Source organism: Heliangelus exortis, chromosome 2 (assembly GCF_036169615.1).
Source record: "Heliangelus exortis chromosome 2, bHelExo1.hap1, whole genome shotgun sequence".
In the NCBI taxonomy this organism is placed as follows: Eukaryota; Metazoa; Chordata; class Aves; order Apodiformes; family Trochilidae; genus Heliangelus; species Heliangelus exortis.
This window is the reverse complement of record NC_092423.1, coordinates 121072029-121092059: the sequence shown is the minus strand read 5'-3', so window position 1 is coordinate 121092059 and position 20031 is coordinate 121072029. Positions and strand designations below refer to the sequence as shown.

The window sequence follows — 20031 nt, the reverse complement described above, 5'->3', positions numbered from 1 at the left end:
CCCATTGGCTCCTCACCCTCACCCCGAGCCTCTGATTTGCTCTCCGTCCTGTCACTCAAGCCTCCGCGCCGCTCGTCCGGGCAGAGCTTCCCCCCGAGAGCCCTCCCAGCGCGTCATCTCCATCCCTCCGACTACTTCCTGCGAAGCCCCTCTAGGCAGTTACCTGCGGTATCTATTGTCCGAACCGCGGCCGCTCTAGGCAGCGGGCACTGCCTCTATGACCCGGCGGGGACCGCTGGCGGACCCGTGCCGGTGGGACGGGGGCGACTGCTGAGCGGTGGAGGAGGGAGCAGCCGGGGCGGCCTGAGCAGGGCAGGCCCTGTCCGTGCCGGCTTTCGCTAGGAAGCTGGAGGCAGGGCCTGTCACCCCGTACCCCTGCGGAGTCCCAGCGGCGGCAGAGGTCAGTGGAGGGCGGGGCGGGGTGGCGGTGCCGCCGGCCTTACCGGAGAGCGGGGCTGCGATTGCCGCGCTGATTGCTCTGCGGCGGCTGCTGCCAGAGCCGCCACCCTCCGCGAAGCCCGGCTGGGCAGCTCCTGAGGCCTGGCAGGCCCGGGGCGGCTTGCTGGGACGCGGGAGCAGCCTCTGGGGTGGCTCCGGACGCTCTCCGGGCCCAGAGTGATGTTTGGCCTCCTGCGCTCTCTGGGCGGCCGCGACCCCTGAGGCCCAGCTCCGGCTCCTGTTGCCTGCCTCAGCATTCCGGGAGGCAGCGAGGTTTCCAGATAGGCCCAGGGTGTGAGGAAAGAAAAGGGGGCGCCGGGTAACGTGTTCTGTTAAGAGCAAAGTGCATCATGTTCTGGGAGAGGGAGAGTTTCGCCTAAATTCTTATTATGATGCCAGCTGAGAGAGTGAGCTGCGATGGGTGCTGTGGGTGACAGCGGTTCCTGTAGGTACTGCCTGCTAAGGGGGTGTGTCAGTGATTCCTTTCCACTTTCTGTTAATCCAGTTTTGTGCAGCCTGTTAGCAACAAACCACTAGTTTGCCACAAAATTAGCGTAGATTTAGTCTGCATGGCTGGTGGTGTTCAGATGGTGATGAATTTCAGGTATGATTCAGTCCATACCGGAAAGCCACAGTACTGTGTATTACTTTCAGTGTCCCAGTACATTTCTCTGGAACATTTGTTACCTGTCAGTGGGAGGGAGGTGTTCACCAAGACCAAACATAACATATGGCCGGTTCATAGTAAAATCTGATTAAAAAATATTCAGTCATTTATTTGATTTTTACTGGAAGTTAGTGACCTCATGTCTGACTTCTTGTGGGACATTATTAATAGGCAGTTCAGCAACAAGTTGATGATAAAGTGTTCGCTTTAAGACTATTACTATTTTATTCTTTCTTATGATCTATTTTACCAGTGCTTTCTTCTATAAACTTTTTTTGTTCTTTCCGCTTAAGTTTTCACTTATTTGCAGTTTATTATCCACTTCCCTGGTGTCTGTCATCACTGTTTTATCCACTTAAATTCTTAGTAGGGAAACAGCTGAAATTGTAGTTGCTGGAACATGAATTAGAGTAGCAAACTATCCAGAGAAGTAACAGTTCACATCTCTGAATTCTGGTAAGTTTGCTCATACTGCCTGAAGTCATCTGTTTCTGTTACCTGATCTGGACATAGAGGTGTAAGTTCAGAACTCTAAGATGTAAATTAAGCTCTTCATGAAGTTTTGGGTTTTTCTGTTTGGCTGGGGTTTTTTGTTTGGTAAAAATGAATAGACCAGTGGCCCATATGTTAAGAGTGTTGGAGGAATACTTGTATTTTAATTCTTTAGGAATTTACTATGGAAATAGTTGGTCATGTCAGTATTGGGACACTTACAATGGTTGCTAGTGCTCTAGTTGACAGAAAGAATACTTCTTTGGAATCAAAAGTTTAATTCTCCACAAACCATTTCTTTATACTTGTGGTGATGTAGAAGAGAGTGCTGTGCATGAGAGATTACACCAGCAACAGGCTAGTTCAAAGTAATTGCAGTTTTCTTTAAAGAAAATCCTTCCAGTGTTTTGGTATCCTATGCATTGCAGTAATGCTTTGAAAAGAATTTGTTGTCTTACAAATTCTGCTAATTTTTAACAACAAAACTGGCTTTCTATGCAAACTACTTTTCAGAAAGCAGCATTATCATTTATTTAAGCTATTAAAGTATTAAGATATTTTACTCTTACATTTACCTATTTACTTACATTTATATTGTACATTTACTCTTTAAATACCACAATTATTATAATTTCTGTATTGCTAACCAATTGATAGAGGCAGTGAATTGGAAAGTAAAATAGTTTTGAAGCTATTGTCTATGAGATCTTTTATTTACATCTGCTTTCTTGCCTACCAATCTGGTTTATATTGTGGAGGGTAAAAGAGATCTGTGTTTGGGTATTTTTATAAATAGCAATATTAATGTTTGATTTCAAAACACAATTACATATATGTATTTTTTTAAAGTAAAAATAGAGTAGATGCATTAGGTATAGAGCATATTGAAATTACATTAATCGGGGACAAGGCAGCTGAAATAACTCTTTGCTTAGAGTTTTCCCTCAGTTTGCAAGTCCTTTTAACTTCAAGGCCTACTTAGAAGTGGATTTCTATTTGTTGAGATCATCCTTGTACCAAATGAAGAAAATCACTTCCCATTAAAGCTGTAGTGAAAATTTTAATGTTGATATAATTGAGTAAAAAACCTAAAATTAGACATCTGAGTAAGTGGCAAAGTATCTTTTACTCATGTTAGACATTTTGAAAAATGTAAAGTAGCTTTAATGAACTTGCATATATCTGAATCAGCTCATGCCTAAGTCTCTCACGGCTACCTTTAGGACTCTTAGTACAGCAGTACAAGCATATAAAATACCATACCCTGAATTTAATTTTTAAAAGTTTAATTTGTCAAGTAATGCATCTTCAGATGCATTATAAATAAATCTTCTGATTAAAAGGCTGTCAGGTAGCTGGATTGGTATCCCCCAGTTTGTCTTCATGTTTTTCTTAAGGATAAAGAAAAGATTGTTAAAACCAAAGATTATTAAAGATTATTCCCCCACCCTGAGACCACCCATAATACTGCTTTTATTAGAGATGGTATGGACTCACAGAAAGGTTTTGATACTTACTGTGATTCAGGACATGTAGGAAGCAAATATTCTTGTGATAGACTAAATAGAACTCAATTAAAACTTTCAAAACAGGTATTGATAGTATATAAAGGCTTAGTTAGACACTTCACAGAATAGAATGGGAAAGGCAATTTCTGTACTGTGATATTTTTTGATGCTGTTACTAATCTGAGGACCTCCATTTGTTCTTTGACATCAAATGCTGTGATGCAAGTCAGGACAGACATTTGATCTTCTCCTGTGTTTGATCTTTTATAGTCTTTTAAGGTGACAGTTCTGAAAACTGATGAATTCTGGTACCCAGAGAATGTTTGGGAAGGAAGGATGGAAGAAAACAAGTTTACGGCTACACACTATTGGTACCAAAAATAGATTGTAAAATGAATTACTTATCAAGATGTAAATAATCATGGGCTAGGCAGTGATGTTTGAACCCAGAAGTAACATACAATATATAATATACTAATCAAGAAATTGGCCGTTCAGAATGAAAGCAAATTTAATTATATACTCAAAATGGGAGAGAGAGGGAATGTCTTTTCCTAATTTTTAAATGTATAAAAGTCATTTCAAGGCTATGAGTTTCAGAGAGAGAAGAGGGAAAGAAAGGACAGACGAGGGGAGCAGAAGGCAGAAGGAAAACTAGTGGTAAATTGAACAGTAGGCAGATCATTCAACAAATTGAGATTAATACCTTACTACTTGTGTGCTTTATTTCTATATTAGTTATAATGGCCTACTCTTAATAGTTAAAAAAAAAAATCTGACAGCATTGTTGCACTCGAAAATTCTATCTATGTTCAGTGAGAACAGAAATCATGCTCTAAAAAAAGTGTGTCTAGCTAATGGGAAGTTCTAGGCATAAATACAACTTCATTAAATTAGCCGCTAAGGTTGGTATGGTCTAATAACAAAAATAAGGTAATAAGAAAAAAACATGAAAACTGGATAGTGCTTCATTTAATAAGAAATGTTCTTCATCTATTAGTAAGTTCGTTCTGGATTATTTCAGTCTAACTGAAGAATATGATACACTATATTACATTTTTTTTAAAATATGGGACTTCAAAAAACTCTGCCTCAAAATAATTAAGTATCTAAAAAGTTTTAGGAGACTCTCTATATGTTTTTAATGAAGATGTTCAGCATGTTTGTTTCAATTTAGCTCATCTATAAGCTGTATTGTTGCTGGCAGAAGCTACTGTTGGTTACTAATAGTAGTGGCTTTCTCTGAGAGTCGGGTTTAAGCATTAGAAATCAGGATCACAGCCCTAGACTTCAGGAGAGCAGACACTATACAACCCAGGGATCTACTTGGAAGAAATCCACAGGATAAGGCCCTGGAAGGGTGCTGGAAAACTGGTTGATATTTGTGGGTCCCCTCCTTGGAGCTCAGAAGCAATCCATCGGTGCACAGGGAGCTTATGACAAAACTCTGACATGAAATGGAAGTATGCAGAAGCAGTAGCAGGTAACCTGGGAGGAATATAGAGGTAGTGTCTGGGCATGCAGAGGTGTGATTAGGAAAGTCAAAGCATGCCTGGAGTTGAAGCTGGTGAGGGAGGTCAAAGGCAACAAAAAGTGCTTCTGTAAATACATGGGTAGCAGGAGGATGACTAGGGAAAATGTGAGCTCACTGCTGAGTGAGGCAGGGGCTCTGGTGACACATGGAAAAGGCTGAGCTACTGAAGGCCTTATTTGCCTCCATCCCTACTAGACCTTCAGGAATCATAGAACCCAGGGGAAAATCTGGAGCAGGGGAGATGTACACTTGATGGAAGAGATTTGTGTCAGAATACTTAAGTAAACCATACATATATAAGGCTTTGCGTATCCAGAGAACTATAGGCTGATCAGCCTCACTTCAGTCCCTGAGAGGATGGAAGGCGATAGAGCAGCTTATCCTAGAAACCCATTTCCGGGCATGTTAAAGACAAGAAGGTGATCAGCAGGATCCATCAAGGGGAAGTCATGCTTGACCAACTTGATTAACTTTCTACCAGACAGTGACTGGTTTGGTACACGAGAGGAGGGCAGTAGATATGGTTTCAGTAAGGCTTTTTCACTGTCTCAGGTGAAATCTTCATAGAGAAGCTGATGGACTGGGAGAGCCATGAGGTTAATATAAAACTTTTTGAGCATTTGCGCCCAGGGGAAGGTGATCAATAGTCTGAAGTCTAATTTGAGGCCAATAACTAGCAGTGTACCCCAGGGGTCAATACTGACACTGATCCCATTTAACATCTTTGTTAATCATAGAATGGTTTGTGTTGGAAGCAATCTTTAAGGATCATTTAATCCAAACCCCTGCATTGAGCAGAACATCAGGTTGTTCAGGATCTGAATGATGAGGCAGCATATACCTTCAGCAAGTTTGCTGATGAAATCAAACTGTGGAGTGGCTGATAGATCAGAGGATTATGCTGCCATCCAGATGGACATTGGCAGGATGGAGAAATGGAGTAACAGGAGCCTCATAAGTTCTACAAGAGAAAGTACAAAGTCCCACACCGAGGGAGAAATAAGCACATCCACCACCACCATGTGATGTTGGCTGAGTATCTGGAAAATAGAAACAGTCTTTTCTTTTGCAGAAAAGACTCTGGTGGTCCTGGAGAACACTAAGTTCAAGATAAGCTGCTGTTGTGGCAAAGAAGGCTGATGTATGCTGGACTGAACTAGGAGTAGTGTTGTCAGCAGGTAAAGGGAGGTGGTCTCCTCAGAGGTGACAAGACTGGAGTACTGTGTTCATCTCTGGGCTCCCCATTCCAGTGGAGGCTTGGACATACTGAAAAACCCAGCAAAGGGCTATGAAGATGATTAAGGCACTGCAGCATGACTTTTGATGAGAAAGGCTGAAAGAATTGGGATTGTTCAGCCTATATAAGAGAAGGCTCAGGGGAGGTCTTCTTAAGGTATATAAATACCTGAATGGAAGGTGAAAAGAGGATGGAGCCACACTCTTTTCAGTGGTGCACAATGACAGGACCCGTGGTGGCAGGCCATGAAATTTCCTGCCTGAAATGCAAGAAGCTGGCCTGAACATAAGGGAACACTACCTCACTAGGAGTGTGACCAAACAGTGGCACAGGTTGCCCAGGGAGGTGGTGGTGTCTTCTTCCTTGGAGATACTCAGAAGTCATCTGACCATGGTACTTAGCAACTGGCTCCACTTGACTCTGCCTGAGCAGATGGATATTGGACTTCATAAACTTAAAGAAAAAACACTGATCCCTTTCTTCTTGCCCCTGGGAGAGGGTAACAGTCAACTCTGAATTTTTCTTTTTCCATTTTTTCTTTTTTTTTGTTGTTGTTGTTGTTGTTTAGCTTGCAGTAAATACACAAGCAATGGTTAGCAGCCCACCAGTGGACTCTCACACACATGAGAGAAACACATGAGGGAAAGAAAAGAGAAACCACTCTGTACTACTTTGGAATAACTGCAGAAAAAGGCCCCTTTGCCTGCAAACTTCTTCAAGAAGTCCCAACCAACTCCTTGCTATACTTACTGTAAAGTTTTCTGCTATAAAGCTGTAGGTTCTTGAATGAGGTTGTGGTAGATGGACAGAGAAGGTAGCAGGCTCTCTGTTTTGCAGCTTTTTAGATGAGCTAAATGGTGCCTGCAGCCCTGCATCTGACCTGTATCTACAAGCATTGTTAGTTCACAGCTAAACTTTACAAAATCTTCAGTAGGAGAACATAAGGGATGATATCTCTTCATAATCTTTCTCAGAGATGGTGGTAGTTTTTTATTTGGGTTATTTTGTTTGTTTGGACATGATTTGCAAGAAATTTGAGAGATTATTGCAGACTGTTCCAAAGTAAACTGAAAGAAATCATATTTTTAGAGGAAGAAAGGCTAACAACTAAGAGAAACATGAAACTTTGAGATGGAAGAAAAAGATGACAAATACATGATATAGGAGGAGAAGAATTATGGCAGTGGTGCTGCTCTTGAGTCAGGATTGATTCTGACTGGGATTGGGCACTTCCTCTGCCTACAAGACAGGATCTGTGGAGCTGTTTTGCTTTTAGAAATTGAATCATTCTAATACTAATTTTGTATCATTAGCTACCTGGGAACAACCTCTCTAAAAATCCTGTCTCCACCACTGATTATCTCCACCATCTTCATTTTTACTAATATTTGAAAGGTGTTGGAAAAGAAGGAAATAACACAAATTCAAATTCTTAGGTAAACTTGAAAAATACATTAAAAAAAAAATATTGAAAAACACTAATTCTGTAAGCAGAGGAGCTAACACAACATATTGCAGGAAGGGGCTGGCAAGGAGAAAGGACATTTTCCTGGAAAAGGAAATTAATGTAGGGCCATGACATTATGGGGCATAACTAAATCATGAAGGGGAATTCACATTGGAATTGCCGACAGGTTGTAGAAGCTGTCACAATATACAGCTTAGGCTGCCCAGTAAGGAAATTATTATCCCTCTTCTAAACTCTTTCTTGTAATACCTGTATGTAGCCATGCCAGTGGATTCTAAAATGCTAATTAAGTTCTAGGATTGAAGTGAGTGTGATGAAAACGTATCAGTCTTCCCTTGTGTGCTTAAAGTTACCGTAATTACAAAGTAATAAAACTGTCAAGATCTGGGGACACTGAGCACATCTGATTTTCCCAGCATCCCTACTAGTCACTCTGTATGCCAAACATTTCAGAGTACGGTCATACCAAAAAGGTAAGAGTGGGGAGGAATCACATAGTGTTCCTTAAACAGGATAGCCTCTTACCTTCCAGACTGCATTAATTCTTCAGTAGACTTGTGCAAATAGTTTTGGGTTTTTTTCCCTTTCAATTTTTGGAAGTCGCCCAAAAGTTTCAGTATTTGTATTTACAGTGTTGGGGTGCTATCCTTGCACATTTATCATGTTGGGCTTAAGGACCATAAGAACAGTTCTTATTGTCAAATGAAGGGCTTGGTTTTCTAACTTGCTCTTGACTGGTGGCACATGTAGGAGTGTGATGCTGAGGTTCAAAGGCAGGCAGTTTCACGACTACTTGTTTTTCCTGGTCCTGATGCTCTTACTGGTTCTGGATGCATCCTACCTGATGCTCTGCTGACCTGTTTGTATACTAAATCTACAGAAAAATAATCAGGATTGTTTTCTGCTGTTTTAGCATACATAAACACAAGTCTGAAAAATGAGACATGTAAGTCAGGTAAAGTACTGTTCTTTATCCTTCCACCAATTAAGAGACCTTGATTTTAATTTGATGCAGTTATTCATAAATTATGCAACATAATACAAGTCCAAATCTTAAAACTGACAGCAGGCTTGTCTTTTTTTATTGATGTATTCTTGGCTTACACATACCATAAATATATACTTTTTTTTTTTTTTTCCACATAGTTCTCTTTTTGGTAGAGATGTGGACAGAGTTTAGTTCAAGTTAGCTGTGCATTTAGGTCAGATTTAACCTTTCTCTTTAACTTTGTAATGAGAGGTTAAAGGATGTTATAATCTTCCTTTAGTGCAGCACTCGGATCAGCATTGTTACACTTGCATATTGCTGAATATTCATGATTGTGCAGTTGGTATGCACATGTATGTAAAAGGAAGAAAGTTGGAATAAAATCCAGGCAAGCCACTGTGTTTCACAAATGGTGAGACTAAGGTGTTGAATGAAAGATTTCTGAGTTCTGTCATCTGTGGTAAATTGTATCTGAGTATACACAACAGACATTGCTTCTGAATCCCTTCTACATCTCTTCTCAATTTTCATCCTGGCATCTCTGTACCTCTCTGGTGATTCATTCGTATGGATCAGACAGGTAGGAGTAGAACAGAATCACAGAGCTGTCAAATGGGAATTTAAGTTAGATGCCTTTTTTGTTTTAGGTAGTTTTGAATGGAAGACATGTAAGGAGGCATATAGAAAAGATGCATAAAATTGGGGTTGACATTGCTTGATGAATAAGGTTATGTGAGATACAGTGCCCTCACTACAGTGCAAAGCAGATATTACGTATGTCACAAGGCTTAAGGCCAATTTTTCAGGTAAGTAACAGTACCCAGCAAATGAAGAGTTATGGCTTTAACTGCCCACAGTGTTCTCACAACCATGCATTTATCTTCTGTCTTTGAGACATTCTGAAAAGGAGCTGCATACCTCTGCTGGAATGATGTTTCACCTTTTTAACACAAAGGATAGCACATCTACTGAGCTTTTCACTTCTACGCATGCAAAGCAATATGACTTTCAGCTCTCCATCCTTATACCAGAAGAATTCATTGGCCTTTATATTGCAGAGAATACAAATGTACTTTGAACTCTTGTAGCCTTATACCTTATTGTCATCATAACCAAAATCTCTTAAAACACAACGGTCTCCCTGTAATCTGCTAATGTGATCATCAGCAGCTGAGGCCTATAATTATAGCACAGGAGATTTTCATTTGTCTAATATCCTTATGCCTTTTGATATTAGTGTAGTCAGAGACGTTGCCCCTTCCTTGCAAGGGGCTATTTCTTCCTAACTGATGTACAGCTTCTAACAGTGCAGCATTCTTCTACTGCTCTTCATTCCTGTTGTATCAGTTCTGGCTCTTCTGAGCTGGTTTTGGTTTTGTAACTTGAAGCCCTAATATTTTGACTCTGGTAGGTAGTTTATGGAAGATAAATCAATGAGCTATCCTTATGTTTTCTTGCTGTCTTCAGGCATTCAGCAGTGGCTAATCTCTTGTATCCTGTTTTATGAAATCTAAGTTTGCAGAGTTAGAGTTAAAAAAGCAACCTATGATTTGAACATGTCTTTGTCCTGTACTTCGTTTTCTGATGTTAAATATAACTGTAGCTTGGTATCCAAGGATTCTGGGATTTGTTACTAGTTGCTTACATAACCTCCTTAATGAAAATCTTCATTTCATGTCTGGGACTGATGTTATTTGGTCAGTCATTCAGTGTTTGCCTTTACTTTCTTGATTTTGAAAAATAATTCTGCCTTCCAGGAATATAAGAAATAAGTAATATTTTCTGTTATTGCAGAGCGATACAGGCTTTTCAATTACTGTTAGTAGTTACTCCAAATATGTGAAGAATAAGTTTGTTCTTTACAAAATGGTAGATACATAGCTGAAGTGGAAGGTTATTTGAAGTAATGACATAGTGATAAGTTAATTTTACAACGATCAAGAGACAACACAGTTGGGGCTCCCGATTAGACTTTGATCTGAGGATATATCTCACTGCATTTCATGAGCAAGAAAGAGATGAGAACCAATGGTAAAACATTTTTTGAGCTGCTGGGTTCCAGGTTCTGTGTGTTAGTATGAGAGATAGTGTAAAGGGAAATTTTTAAAAATAACTGGATACATATAACTTGATTTCTTATATTTAAAATTTATTGATTTCAATTTGACATTAAAATATTCTCTGCGATTTATAATAATGAAAAAGAACAGTTAAAAAAACAGTACATAAGAAGATTTCAATGAAAAGAACAGTTAAAAGAACGTAGAAAAAAACCCCAAACCTACAAAGGCAACTAGAAAAAAATGCACCTCACATTAAAAAAAAAAAAATCTTAGTATTCTTGCGGTGGGTGGAAGGTAGGTTTCACTGATATTTTAACTTTGTGAACATAAAAGGAGGAATAGTAGGCCAAGGGTATGACTTGCTCTCTCACACACATGCAGTATGGCAACATTTAATGTGCAATACCAAATGCCTTGTAGCACGTGAGAAAAGTGGAACTGTGAGTTAGCACTAGTTTCTAGAGAGAGAGTTTGATTCCTAACATGTCCACCACAAACAACTTCCCCCTGCCCGGGCCATAGATGTGGGCTCTGGCATTGACAGAATCGAGTCTGAAGAGGCTGAAAATTCTTTTATCTTGAATCTATGTTTTGTTGTTTTTTTGTGTTGAGATAGTTTATAATATAAATTAAAATAATAATAATGAATGTTAAAAAGACTTGATAGTACAGGTCTTCTTCAGGGGGCTGGAAATCAAAAGAGTTGCCTGGTCAAAAATTATGCAACGTGATTGGGGATGAATGTAAAGGAAGAGCATAAGAATGTACGAGACCAGTGACTAAGGAATACAGTAAGTTTAAATTTACAAAGCACAAGAAGAGAATCTGTGTAAGGGTAAAAAACAATCCAAGAGGAGACACAAAGGTACAGGTCCATTACTGTTATCTATTATTAAATAAGAATGGAGAACAAGTAGAAAATTTTCGAAGACTGATTCTTTACTTCATACTTTGTAAAAGATATATCATGACCTTCTACTTCATAAAATTAATCTTAGACAGGAAATGAGTGGAACCAAAGCACAAAAAGAATAGCCTAAGGAATCTTAATATAGATGTTCTCAAGTGGCATATCATCATGAAATTAATCCTAGAAAGACTGAGGAATTAGACACCACTGTATTTATTTATTTATTTATTTAATGTTCCAGTGGGTGAAAATAGCCAGTGAAGTGGGTTTATCTGTATGTTGTTTTGTATTGAAAAGTATTGAAGCTCTCTGTTTCAATTCCAAATACAGATTCAGAAGTAAATAGTTGAGCAATTAATTTGTATCTAAAAATGTACAAAGAAACTGTAAAACAGACAATATAGTTTGCCATGACCTGTTTGTATGAAATCTCAATCTGTTTCTCCTGTTAGAAAGGATGGCAAACTTAATAAGTAAGAAGAAAACTTGGTACAATAGAGCTTCATTTTAAAAAGGTTTTTTTTCCCTATATAACCGTGGTAGGGAAATATAATATTGATACTATCTCCATCAGATGCTGATATTATCAGCATCAAGTTGAGCAATTATCTTTACAGAGTTATTATAGTATTCCCATCAAAATGAAAAAGCATTAATGAGTTGGAACACTTTTAAAAAGTTACTGATACCAAGCTGAAGAGGGGTTGGAAGTTTTCCTGGGTCTTTTTGTTGTTTTGAGCATAAAATTTGAATCAGAAATACTCTTGATGGATTTGGAGAGAATTGCAGAAGTCAATAAGACGGAAAGCAATTCAAGCAAGTACAAAGCACTTCATTTAGAGGAAAAACTCAACAACATTACTAAAAATCAGACAATAACCATTCAGGCAGAAAAATTACAAAAATATCAGAAGATACAGTAGACCTCAAGGTAAATGCTAAATATACTCCTAGAAAAAAAAGTAAAGTTTTGTATTTTTTTTCTGGATATTCATACTCAGCATGTTGTAAGATAGAGGGTGTTGTCTAGTTTGGCAAAGCTGTTACATGTAGTACCCTCACAAGCCACACTCTTTTTTCCTCTTGAAAAGATGTTGACAAATGAAGTTCATCTCTGTTGCTGTTATGGTATTCTCCTGTGAAATGAAAAGCATCTTTATTTGTAGTAAAGAGGATTTCCATTGAATATGAGGAAAATATTATTTTAAATTGCTAGTGTGAGAAAACACTGGAACAGAGCAACTAGAGAATGTGTGGAAACAACTTTGTATTAAACAGTTGAGCATCTGTCAAGATATTCTTGAGTCCACATTTGTGCCAAGGTAGGATTAGGTAGTCTTCTGGTCCATTCTGTCTTTGCATAAGTACAGTGCTCAGCCTACATGGTTTTGCTGCACAGAAGAAGTTATCTAAAATAGTTAAATCATTAACTCACTGAAGTGAATGGGTTTGCTGTGTCTTGCATCCTAAATGCTGCTTAAAGTTAGAGCAGTAAGGAATGAGGTTCATTTTTTTATTTAATAAAAAATATGCAGGGAATGCTATTGCAGTAGCACTGGGACAGTAGAAGCCCCTTGATTACTCATCCACAGTGGAATAGCCATGTGTAAAAAATGGCATTCTAGAGCTTACTTGGGAAACTTGTATGTTTCTGCAGGCAAAGTCTACAGACCTGTAAATTTAAATGTAGAATTTTTGTGGGCAAAATTAATTGACAAATATGCCTGATGGTAATACATCTCATACTGATAGTCCCAGAACAGGTCAATAAGAATGCTTATATTGATAGCAGCAATGCAGGAGATGTTACTTGCTATTGTAGCTAAAATCTATGTTATCCCCTTAATCATAATTACATTAATATTGACAGACTGTTGACAATACTCACATTACTATTGATAGATTTCTGTCAATAACATGTTTCCAAATAAAATATATTCATTCATAATTTGTACAATGCTCAATAACAGCACTAACATATTCTAGGAGAAATTCCTTTTTCCCTGGTGATATACAGTATTAGATTTTTTTGTTGCACAGTGAACTGTACAACCATACAAAAGACAAATATAGATTGGGAAATAAATATTCTGTTTTTTTCCAGGAGGCATTTTTAATTTTTTTTTCTCTGCACTATCTGTGATGGTGTAAAATCAAAATAGAACCTTTCAAGTAGCAGTCTTGCTTAAGTGTTTGACTTAAAGTGTGTTTATGTAACAAGTTAATCACACATGAATTTTATTATATATATTCACTGGACTTTTGACTATCCATTTCTGATCATACAAGCTAAGCCTAATGGAATCCTTAGATGAGCATTAAGATTTGTTTTGTTACTAGGCCTACAATTCTGAGTTCTTAAATTAAAGAAGTTCTGAGTTCTTAAATAAAAGAAAATAAATAAAGAGAAATTTAAGTAGATGAAATAAGGGACTTTAAATGGTAGGAACATGACAAATAGAATTTAATGCAGAAACATGGAGGGAAAACAATGCTCGCTTTATAATCTGTGTGGCTCAGCAGAATATTAACTGCAAAAATGACATTTAAAAGTGCAACTTAAATGTCTTAACACTTACAGGCTTTGGTTTTTATCTAGCTTTAAACCAGAATACTTTTCATTTTTTCCTACTATAGGACCATTATTTGTGAAGACAGTACAAACTGAAAAATCTAACAAATTTCTGAAAGGATCTTGTATAGGGGAAGTAATTCTAAAAGGAAGAACTTGGCTTATTGTAATTTATTTATTGTTTGTGTTATCAATTGAAAAAAATGGATACCAGAGATAAGAATATAATGACAATTCCAAACTGTAGCACAATAGAGAGATTCAGGCCACTTTTCTTAAACAGTTGCTGTTATGCAGATCCTTAGGACATTTTCAGGCATTTTTCATGGCAAAATGCAAATTTCAGGCTTTCAATTTTTATCTATGAGAAGTAAGTACCTACCCCATAAGTGGAGAGAAACTTTGAATTATTTCAGAAGCATAGTGTATAGCTGAACACTTCAGCCTGTGCATAACCACACACACACTGCAATGTGCTTACACATTCAAATCAAAGATATATTGATGCAACCTTTAAGTAGCACACAAGGTCCAGTTAACAGCCATGGCTTATGGCAGACCTTCAATGTTCTTAGCAACAAAGGACTTCAGAACAATGCCCAGTTCTGTTGCTTAAATTGCTTGCCTAATTGTTCATCAAACAGAAAGCTTTGCTTACATGGGAGTATTGTAAGCATAATTTAAAGGATTTTCAAAGAAGTAAGTTATTAGTTTTTTATGGTTTGTCTGATATTCTTCCTTTTCCATAACATTCGTGTGAAAGTGTCCTCAAAGTTGAATCAATCTGCTAGTTGGTAATTCAGGAAGAGACATTAGATAGGTCAGAGTTAAACAGTATATATGGGGTTGATTTTATTTTTTTAAAAAAGACTTGGATTTTGCAGTATCTCGAAGGTTAATAAGCAGTGTTTGGATGTGTTGGTTCAAAAGTGGTTCTCATTTGCTGTATACAAGGTTCCAACTCACACTGACAGGTTCACTGAAGTTATGTCCTTCAAATAAAGTTCTGTAAAGCACTGTGAATATTACAGTTATGCCTAGCATTATTTTTTTATAATTTCTATAGTGAAATAGTAAATCTGTGAAGATTCCTAAATATCTGGAAGGTGTTAAAACACTGCTCTATTATTGAATACAAATATTACTCTTTGAATGTGTCTGCTGTTGAGATGAAATTTTATACTGTTGGTGTAAAGCTTCCTGAAAGAACTGGTAGCATATTAATATAGAATTCTGGAAAATCTTGTTTATTGAAAAAGCCAGTATATTGCAACTTTGTAATCTTTAACATAGGAAATTCTCCATTATACTAAAATCTATTTATGTTTATTTGTAGAACGTTGTTTGTGAAGAAATGGCTTCCAGCACTGGAAATGAAAAGAGTGTGAATCCTGTGCTCAGAATAAGTCAACTTGATGCTCTTGAACTAAACAAAGCCCTGGAACAACTGGTGTGGTCCCAGTTTACCAGCTGTTTTCATGGATTTAAACCAGGGGTGTTGGCTAATTTTGAACCAGAAGTAAAAGCATTTTTATGGCTTATATTATGGAGATTCACGATCTATTCCAAGAATGCAACTGTGGGACAGGCTATTCTGAATATTCAGTACAAGAATAACTTATCTCAGACAGAGAAATACCAACCTCTAAGCAAACACCAGAAGTTATGGTACCTTATTTTCACTGTTGGTGGAAGATGGTTGGAAGAAAGATGCTTTGATTTATTTAGCAATCGTCAACTGCAGTCTTCTTGCAAAATCAAGCGTTATATTAACTTTGGAGCTGGACTTCTTAAATTTTGTGGACTTGTAAACTTTCTGATTTTTCTTCAGAAAGGAACATTTGCAACGCTTACAGAACGCATTTTAGGAATTAGGTCAGTTTTTTGCAAGCCTCAAGGTGTTCGTCAGGTAGGATTTGAATACATGAGCAGGGAGCTTTTGTGGCATGGCTTTGCTGAATTTCTGATCTATCTGCTACCACTTATTAATGCACAGAAACTAAAACTTAAACTTTCTTCTTGGTGTTTGCCTATTGCAGGTCTTTCCCATAGTGAAAACACATCAGCAGATCACTGCAAGGAGTGTTCACTATGTGGGGAATGGCCTACCATGCCTCATACCATAGGCTGCTCACATGTTTTTTGTTACTTCTGTATTAAGAGTAACTATTTATCTGATATGTATTTTACATGTCCTAAATGTGGCTCAGAGGTACAGAGTCTTCAGCCATTGAAATACAAAATTGAAATGACAGAATTACATGCATGATAGAAGGTTGATTCAGTTTTGTGCTATACATGAAATGTTATATTGCAGAGACTAATGTAAAAAAATCTTTCAAACAGCTTAAAGAAGGTTTTAGAGACTCTGTAAGTTGCTGTAACAACAAATATTTCTTTACTGGTGTTATTTAGATTTTTTACTGATTAACAGTACCAACTTACCTCTCTGAAGGACAGAAAAGAAAGGAGTACACCAGCTCTTTTGCTCACCCGGACTACTTGATTCCAGTCAGTACCCCTATGTTGTCAAGGCATTCTATATCCAGAGTCTGTCAACCTGCCACTTTCTAATTGAATGCTATGTAATTCCTTCAAAATAAATAAGATGCCCAGTAAGTTTTTTACCCGTGTGGATTTTATCAGTATAAGCCTTGTGAAAGCTTCTGCAATTACCAACTTAGTAGTAGATGAATGTAGTGGCAAAGTCATCCTTGTCATGCCTTAACCATAATTTTAAATTTGAATGTTTTAAATTTTGGAGTGCTCCACTCCAAAAAGGAAAGGTATAGGATGAATTGTCATCTCAGCAGATTGTTTTCATCAAATTCAGCCACCATAACAGGACTTACACTTTCTCTAACTCAGAATTGCTCTCTTAACAATAGGCTGTAAGAGTTAAGTGATCCATTTGGTAGACAGAGAAGAAACTCCACAGTAACATGCCTGTAGGAAATATAGTCATTTCCTGCACAAATGCTGTGCACCTTCTAGACCTTCATGAGATGACTGAACTCATTTTCTTGCTCAGCTATGTATCTCTGATTTTCAGTGACATCTGTATGACCACCTCCCACTTCTTCCTTATAAAGCTGTGGGAGGCAGTCCATCATCCATTGGAGTGTTGGCAGCCACCCAAGGTAACCCACATTCTTCTGAGTCAGAGACACTGGTAAAAGCTATTTACTCACAAGTTGCTGTCCTTGGGCCACTCTTCTTTTTTTAGTGTAGTTAAGGAGGGTGACAAACCTCACTATTAGCTCACTACCACACAGAAAACAGATCAAACAGTTATGTGCATGAAGACACTTAAAAAAAGAAAAAGTAGGTAACTCTTCCTGTTTTTTACTATTACTGTTTGTTTTCTCTGTTGGCTTTACAATGCTTTAATTATTCCCTCTTTTAAGAGTTTATCCATTTATTCTCTGACCTGGTTTTATAAGATTTTTTTTTGTTTCTGTTTTGAAACTTGCAGTCATTTTTTTGACAGGAAGTCTTACCCAGAAGTGTCTCATTAACACAAAAATACATTGCATCATTTTTTGGCTCTTAAATCGAGTTCTCAAAAAACTTAGGGAGTGAAATCAAGTAAATCACGTTATGGTGGCTGTGTTCTTGATTGGCTGTCATCAATAGTCTGTCCCAAAAATAGTACGGTAGCAACAGATCGAATATCTTTGATCTACTTTTATGAAATGGTTTATTACATTCTTTAGTGTCTGATTAAAACAACCCACCAGCCTATTTGTTTGAAGATCTTAAATTCTAGTTTTTGATCTTTAGTGACACACAACGCTTTCATCTTGTGCAATTAAATACAGTTAGCGGGTTCATAAGTGTCTTTGGGCAGCCCAAAACTTCATTAATGCTGCTGCTGTTCTGTGAGTCAACAGAGACTTCAGAGCAACTGCTTCCAGATATTATGCCACCATATATTATTTGCCATCAAATGTATATATCAGCAGCCTGCCAATTTTCTGTTATTTGCAGTTGCAGTATGTACCAGCTTGTACACTTCTTATTAGAAGTATCAAAACTGGTGGCATACCTCTTGTTGGTCCTGAAGTGATTCTGTTTGAATTGTCCTTCCACATCATTTAATTGCTCTTCCTGAGCTAATGTATTAGCAACCCTGACTTTGAGGTGATCTAATGTCTCCAGAAAGGGTCGTCAGCATTCCTGCTACCTCTCTCTTTAACTGGCCTTAATTGATTAAGATGTACGCATCCCGTGATTGTGTTTTATGATAGTAGCAGACCTTAGTTTTGTCTGAACTCTTCATTCCATCTGAAGTCACAGTACAGTAGTGTGTCACAAGAGCATGGATTTTCTTTATTGAACTCTGTTAGGTATCATGTTCTTTTTACATAGGAGTTAATTTCTTTCCTATTTAAAAATGTTTCTTTTCCCTGAATATTTAAATAATTTTATCTTCCTTTTTCATTCTACCTCTCTTGGCCCTGCTCTTTGATTTACCTAAGCTGTATGAATTTCCTGAGGTTTGTTTAGTCTCTTGCAGCTTTATGCAGGTGAAATCCTAGTAAAATGTATACTGTATTTTTCATCCCTATTACACTATCAGTAGACAATCTACTTCCAGAAGTTTTGTACCTCTTATTGTACATCTGTTTTCTGCTGGCTGTACTTTACTGCATGTGGCTTGTCTGGTTTTCTTGTGTAGTTGGGTCTTTGATAATTAACTTTGATAATTAACTTTGGGTTATTGTACCAAAGCATTGGCCTACTACTTCATCATTGGTTTGTTAGGTTTGTAGCCCATAACTGACCAAGTCTGTAAAGTCTGTGTCTTACGGCATAAATAAACCGTTTGCTCTACCCAGAGATCCTAGATCCTAAGATGTGGCTTGAATTCTTTTACTTTCCATGCAAGTAGGCAGGTACCATGCATCCTACCGAAAGAAAAGGTTTGGCAGAGAGTGGTTTCTTTTGTCAGATACAGAAGCGTTACAATGAATCTTGTGCTGAAACCTTTGCTTAGTTGTAGTCACAACTAGGAATGATGAGGCCAAGGTTTCAACTTGAATATTGAAAATCTACTGGCTACCAGGCTACTTTTCTAGGTCTCCAAAGCCAATACTCAGTAGCTTCCTCATAGCATTGTAAAGTTAAAAATATACCTTCTTAATACTGTTATTCTCCTTTGTTGTGTAGTGTGTTACACAAACTGCAGAAAAGTCTTACTTGGAGATAATACAGAAAAATGGTAAGTAATTTAACAGTGTAATAATTTTAATTTTTAATAATTGCATTGGTAGTTCATCCTTGTAAGCGTTATATTTTCAGGTTAAAACTGTACTATAAGCAAGGTCTAAGATATGTCTGGTGATCCTGCCTGCCGTAGAAAGAATAAAATTTTATTTTGGAATGTTAATCTCATCAGTAATTTTCTCTTGACAAAAGGTATTTGCTGTTCAGCTACTATGAGACTGTACTTCTAGGTAGTCATATGTGTATCAATGAAAAGGATAAATGCCTAGAATTTAAGAAAGTTAAAGAACCAGAATTCTTTTTCAGTTTTGGATAAAAGTTACAGCCCTGTAGCAACACTTTGTGCTCTGTTGTGTGTCTTTGTATGCTACATGAATGTTTTTATTGTATCAGAAATGAAAAAATAAAGCCAGAACTGAAACAGATTAATTACATTAAGAAACATATTGGATTTTTTTTTCATATCTTCATTTGGATGAGAATAGGCATTTGTCACAAGCTGTGGTTTTTGGATGCGTTCAGGTTAAAGAAGTCAGAGAATGCTGAATCTGTTGTTCTACAAACCCTGACAACTCCATCTTTTTTATGTGCTTGAAGAGAGGTCCCATTTAAGTAATTCCAAGGATATTTCAGGAACAAAAGTTTGTCAGTCTGGTAACTGCTATGCATTATGCTATATTGGAAGAGCTGTAACCAAGAGCTAATTGTAGCATGTGGAGTAACTCAGGAGACCAGGATAGACTAACTCTTCTGCCATTCATAACAACCCTTTGTCTAACCTCTGACTACAGAACTGCCAAGTTTGATTAAACTGACCACAACTGTTCTGTCATGTCCCCTAGCTCTTAAACACTTGCCAAGAACTGGTGATCTTGTTAAGAGATTTTATTTAACTAGTCTTTCAGGACACAGCCTGCCAAGGAAA

The 20031-nt window shown here is 37.6% G+C and overlaps 1 protein-coding gene across 4 annotated transcripts; it reads left to right on the top strand.

Moving 5' to 3' along the window:
* The first annotated feature begins 109 nt into the window (after positions 1-109).
* Positions 110-19531, top strand: PEX2 (peroxisomal biogenesis factor 2). Of its 4 annotated transcripts, XM_071737815.1 has the most exons (4): positions 110-400; positions 8980-9138; positions 15214-15396; positions 16312-19531. In XM_071737815.1, exons 2-4 carry the CDS (start codon positions 9109-9111, stop codon positions 16381-16383), a joined length of 285 nt encoding a protein of 94 aa, XP_071593916.1. In that variant the 5' UTR covers positions 110-400; positions 8980-9108; the 3' UTR covers positions 16384-19531. The 4 variants fall into 4 exon arrangements, with proteins under 4 accessions (XP_071593916.1, XP_071593913.1, XP_071593914.1 ...); XM_071737812.1 differs by having other exon boundaries at positions 125-400; positions 15214-19531; XM_071737813.1 differs by lacking the exon at positions 8980-9138 and adding an exon at positions 8258-8299 and having other exon boundaries at positions 126-400; positions 15214-19531.
* The last annotated feature ends 500 nt before the right edge of the window (positions 19532-20031 follow it).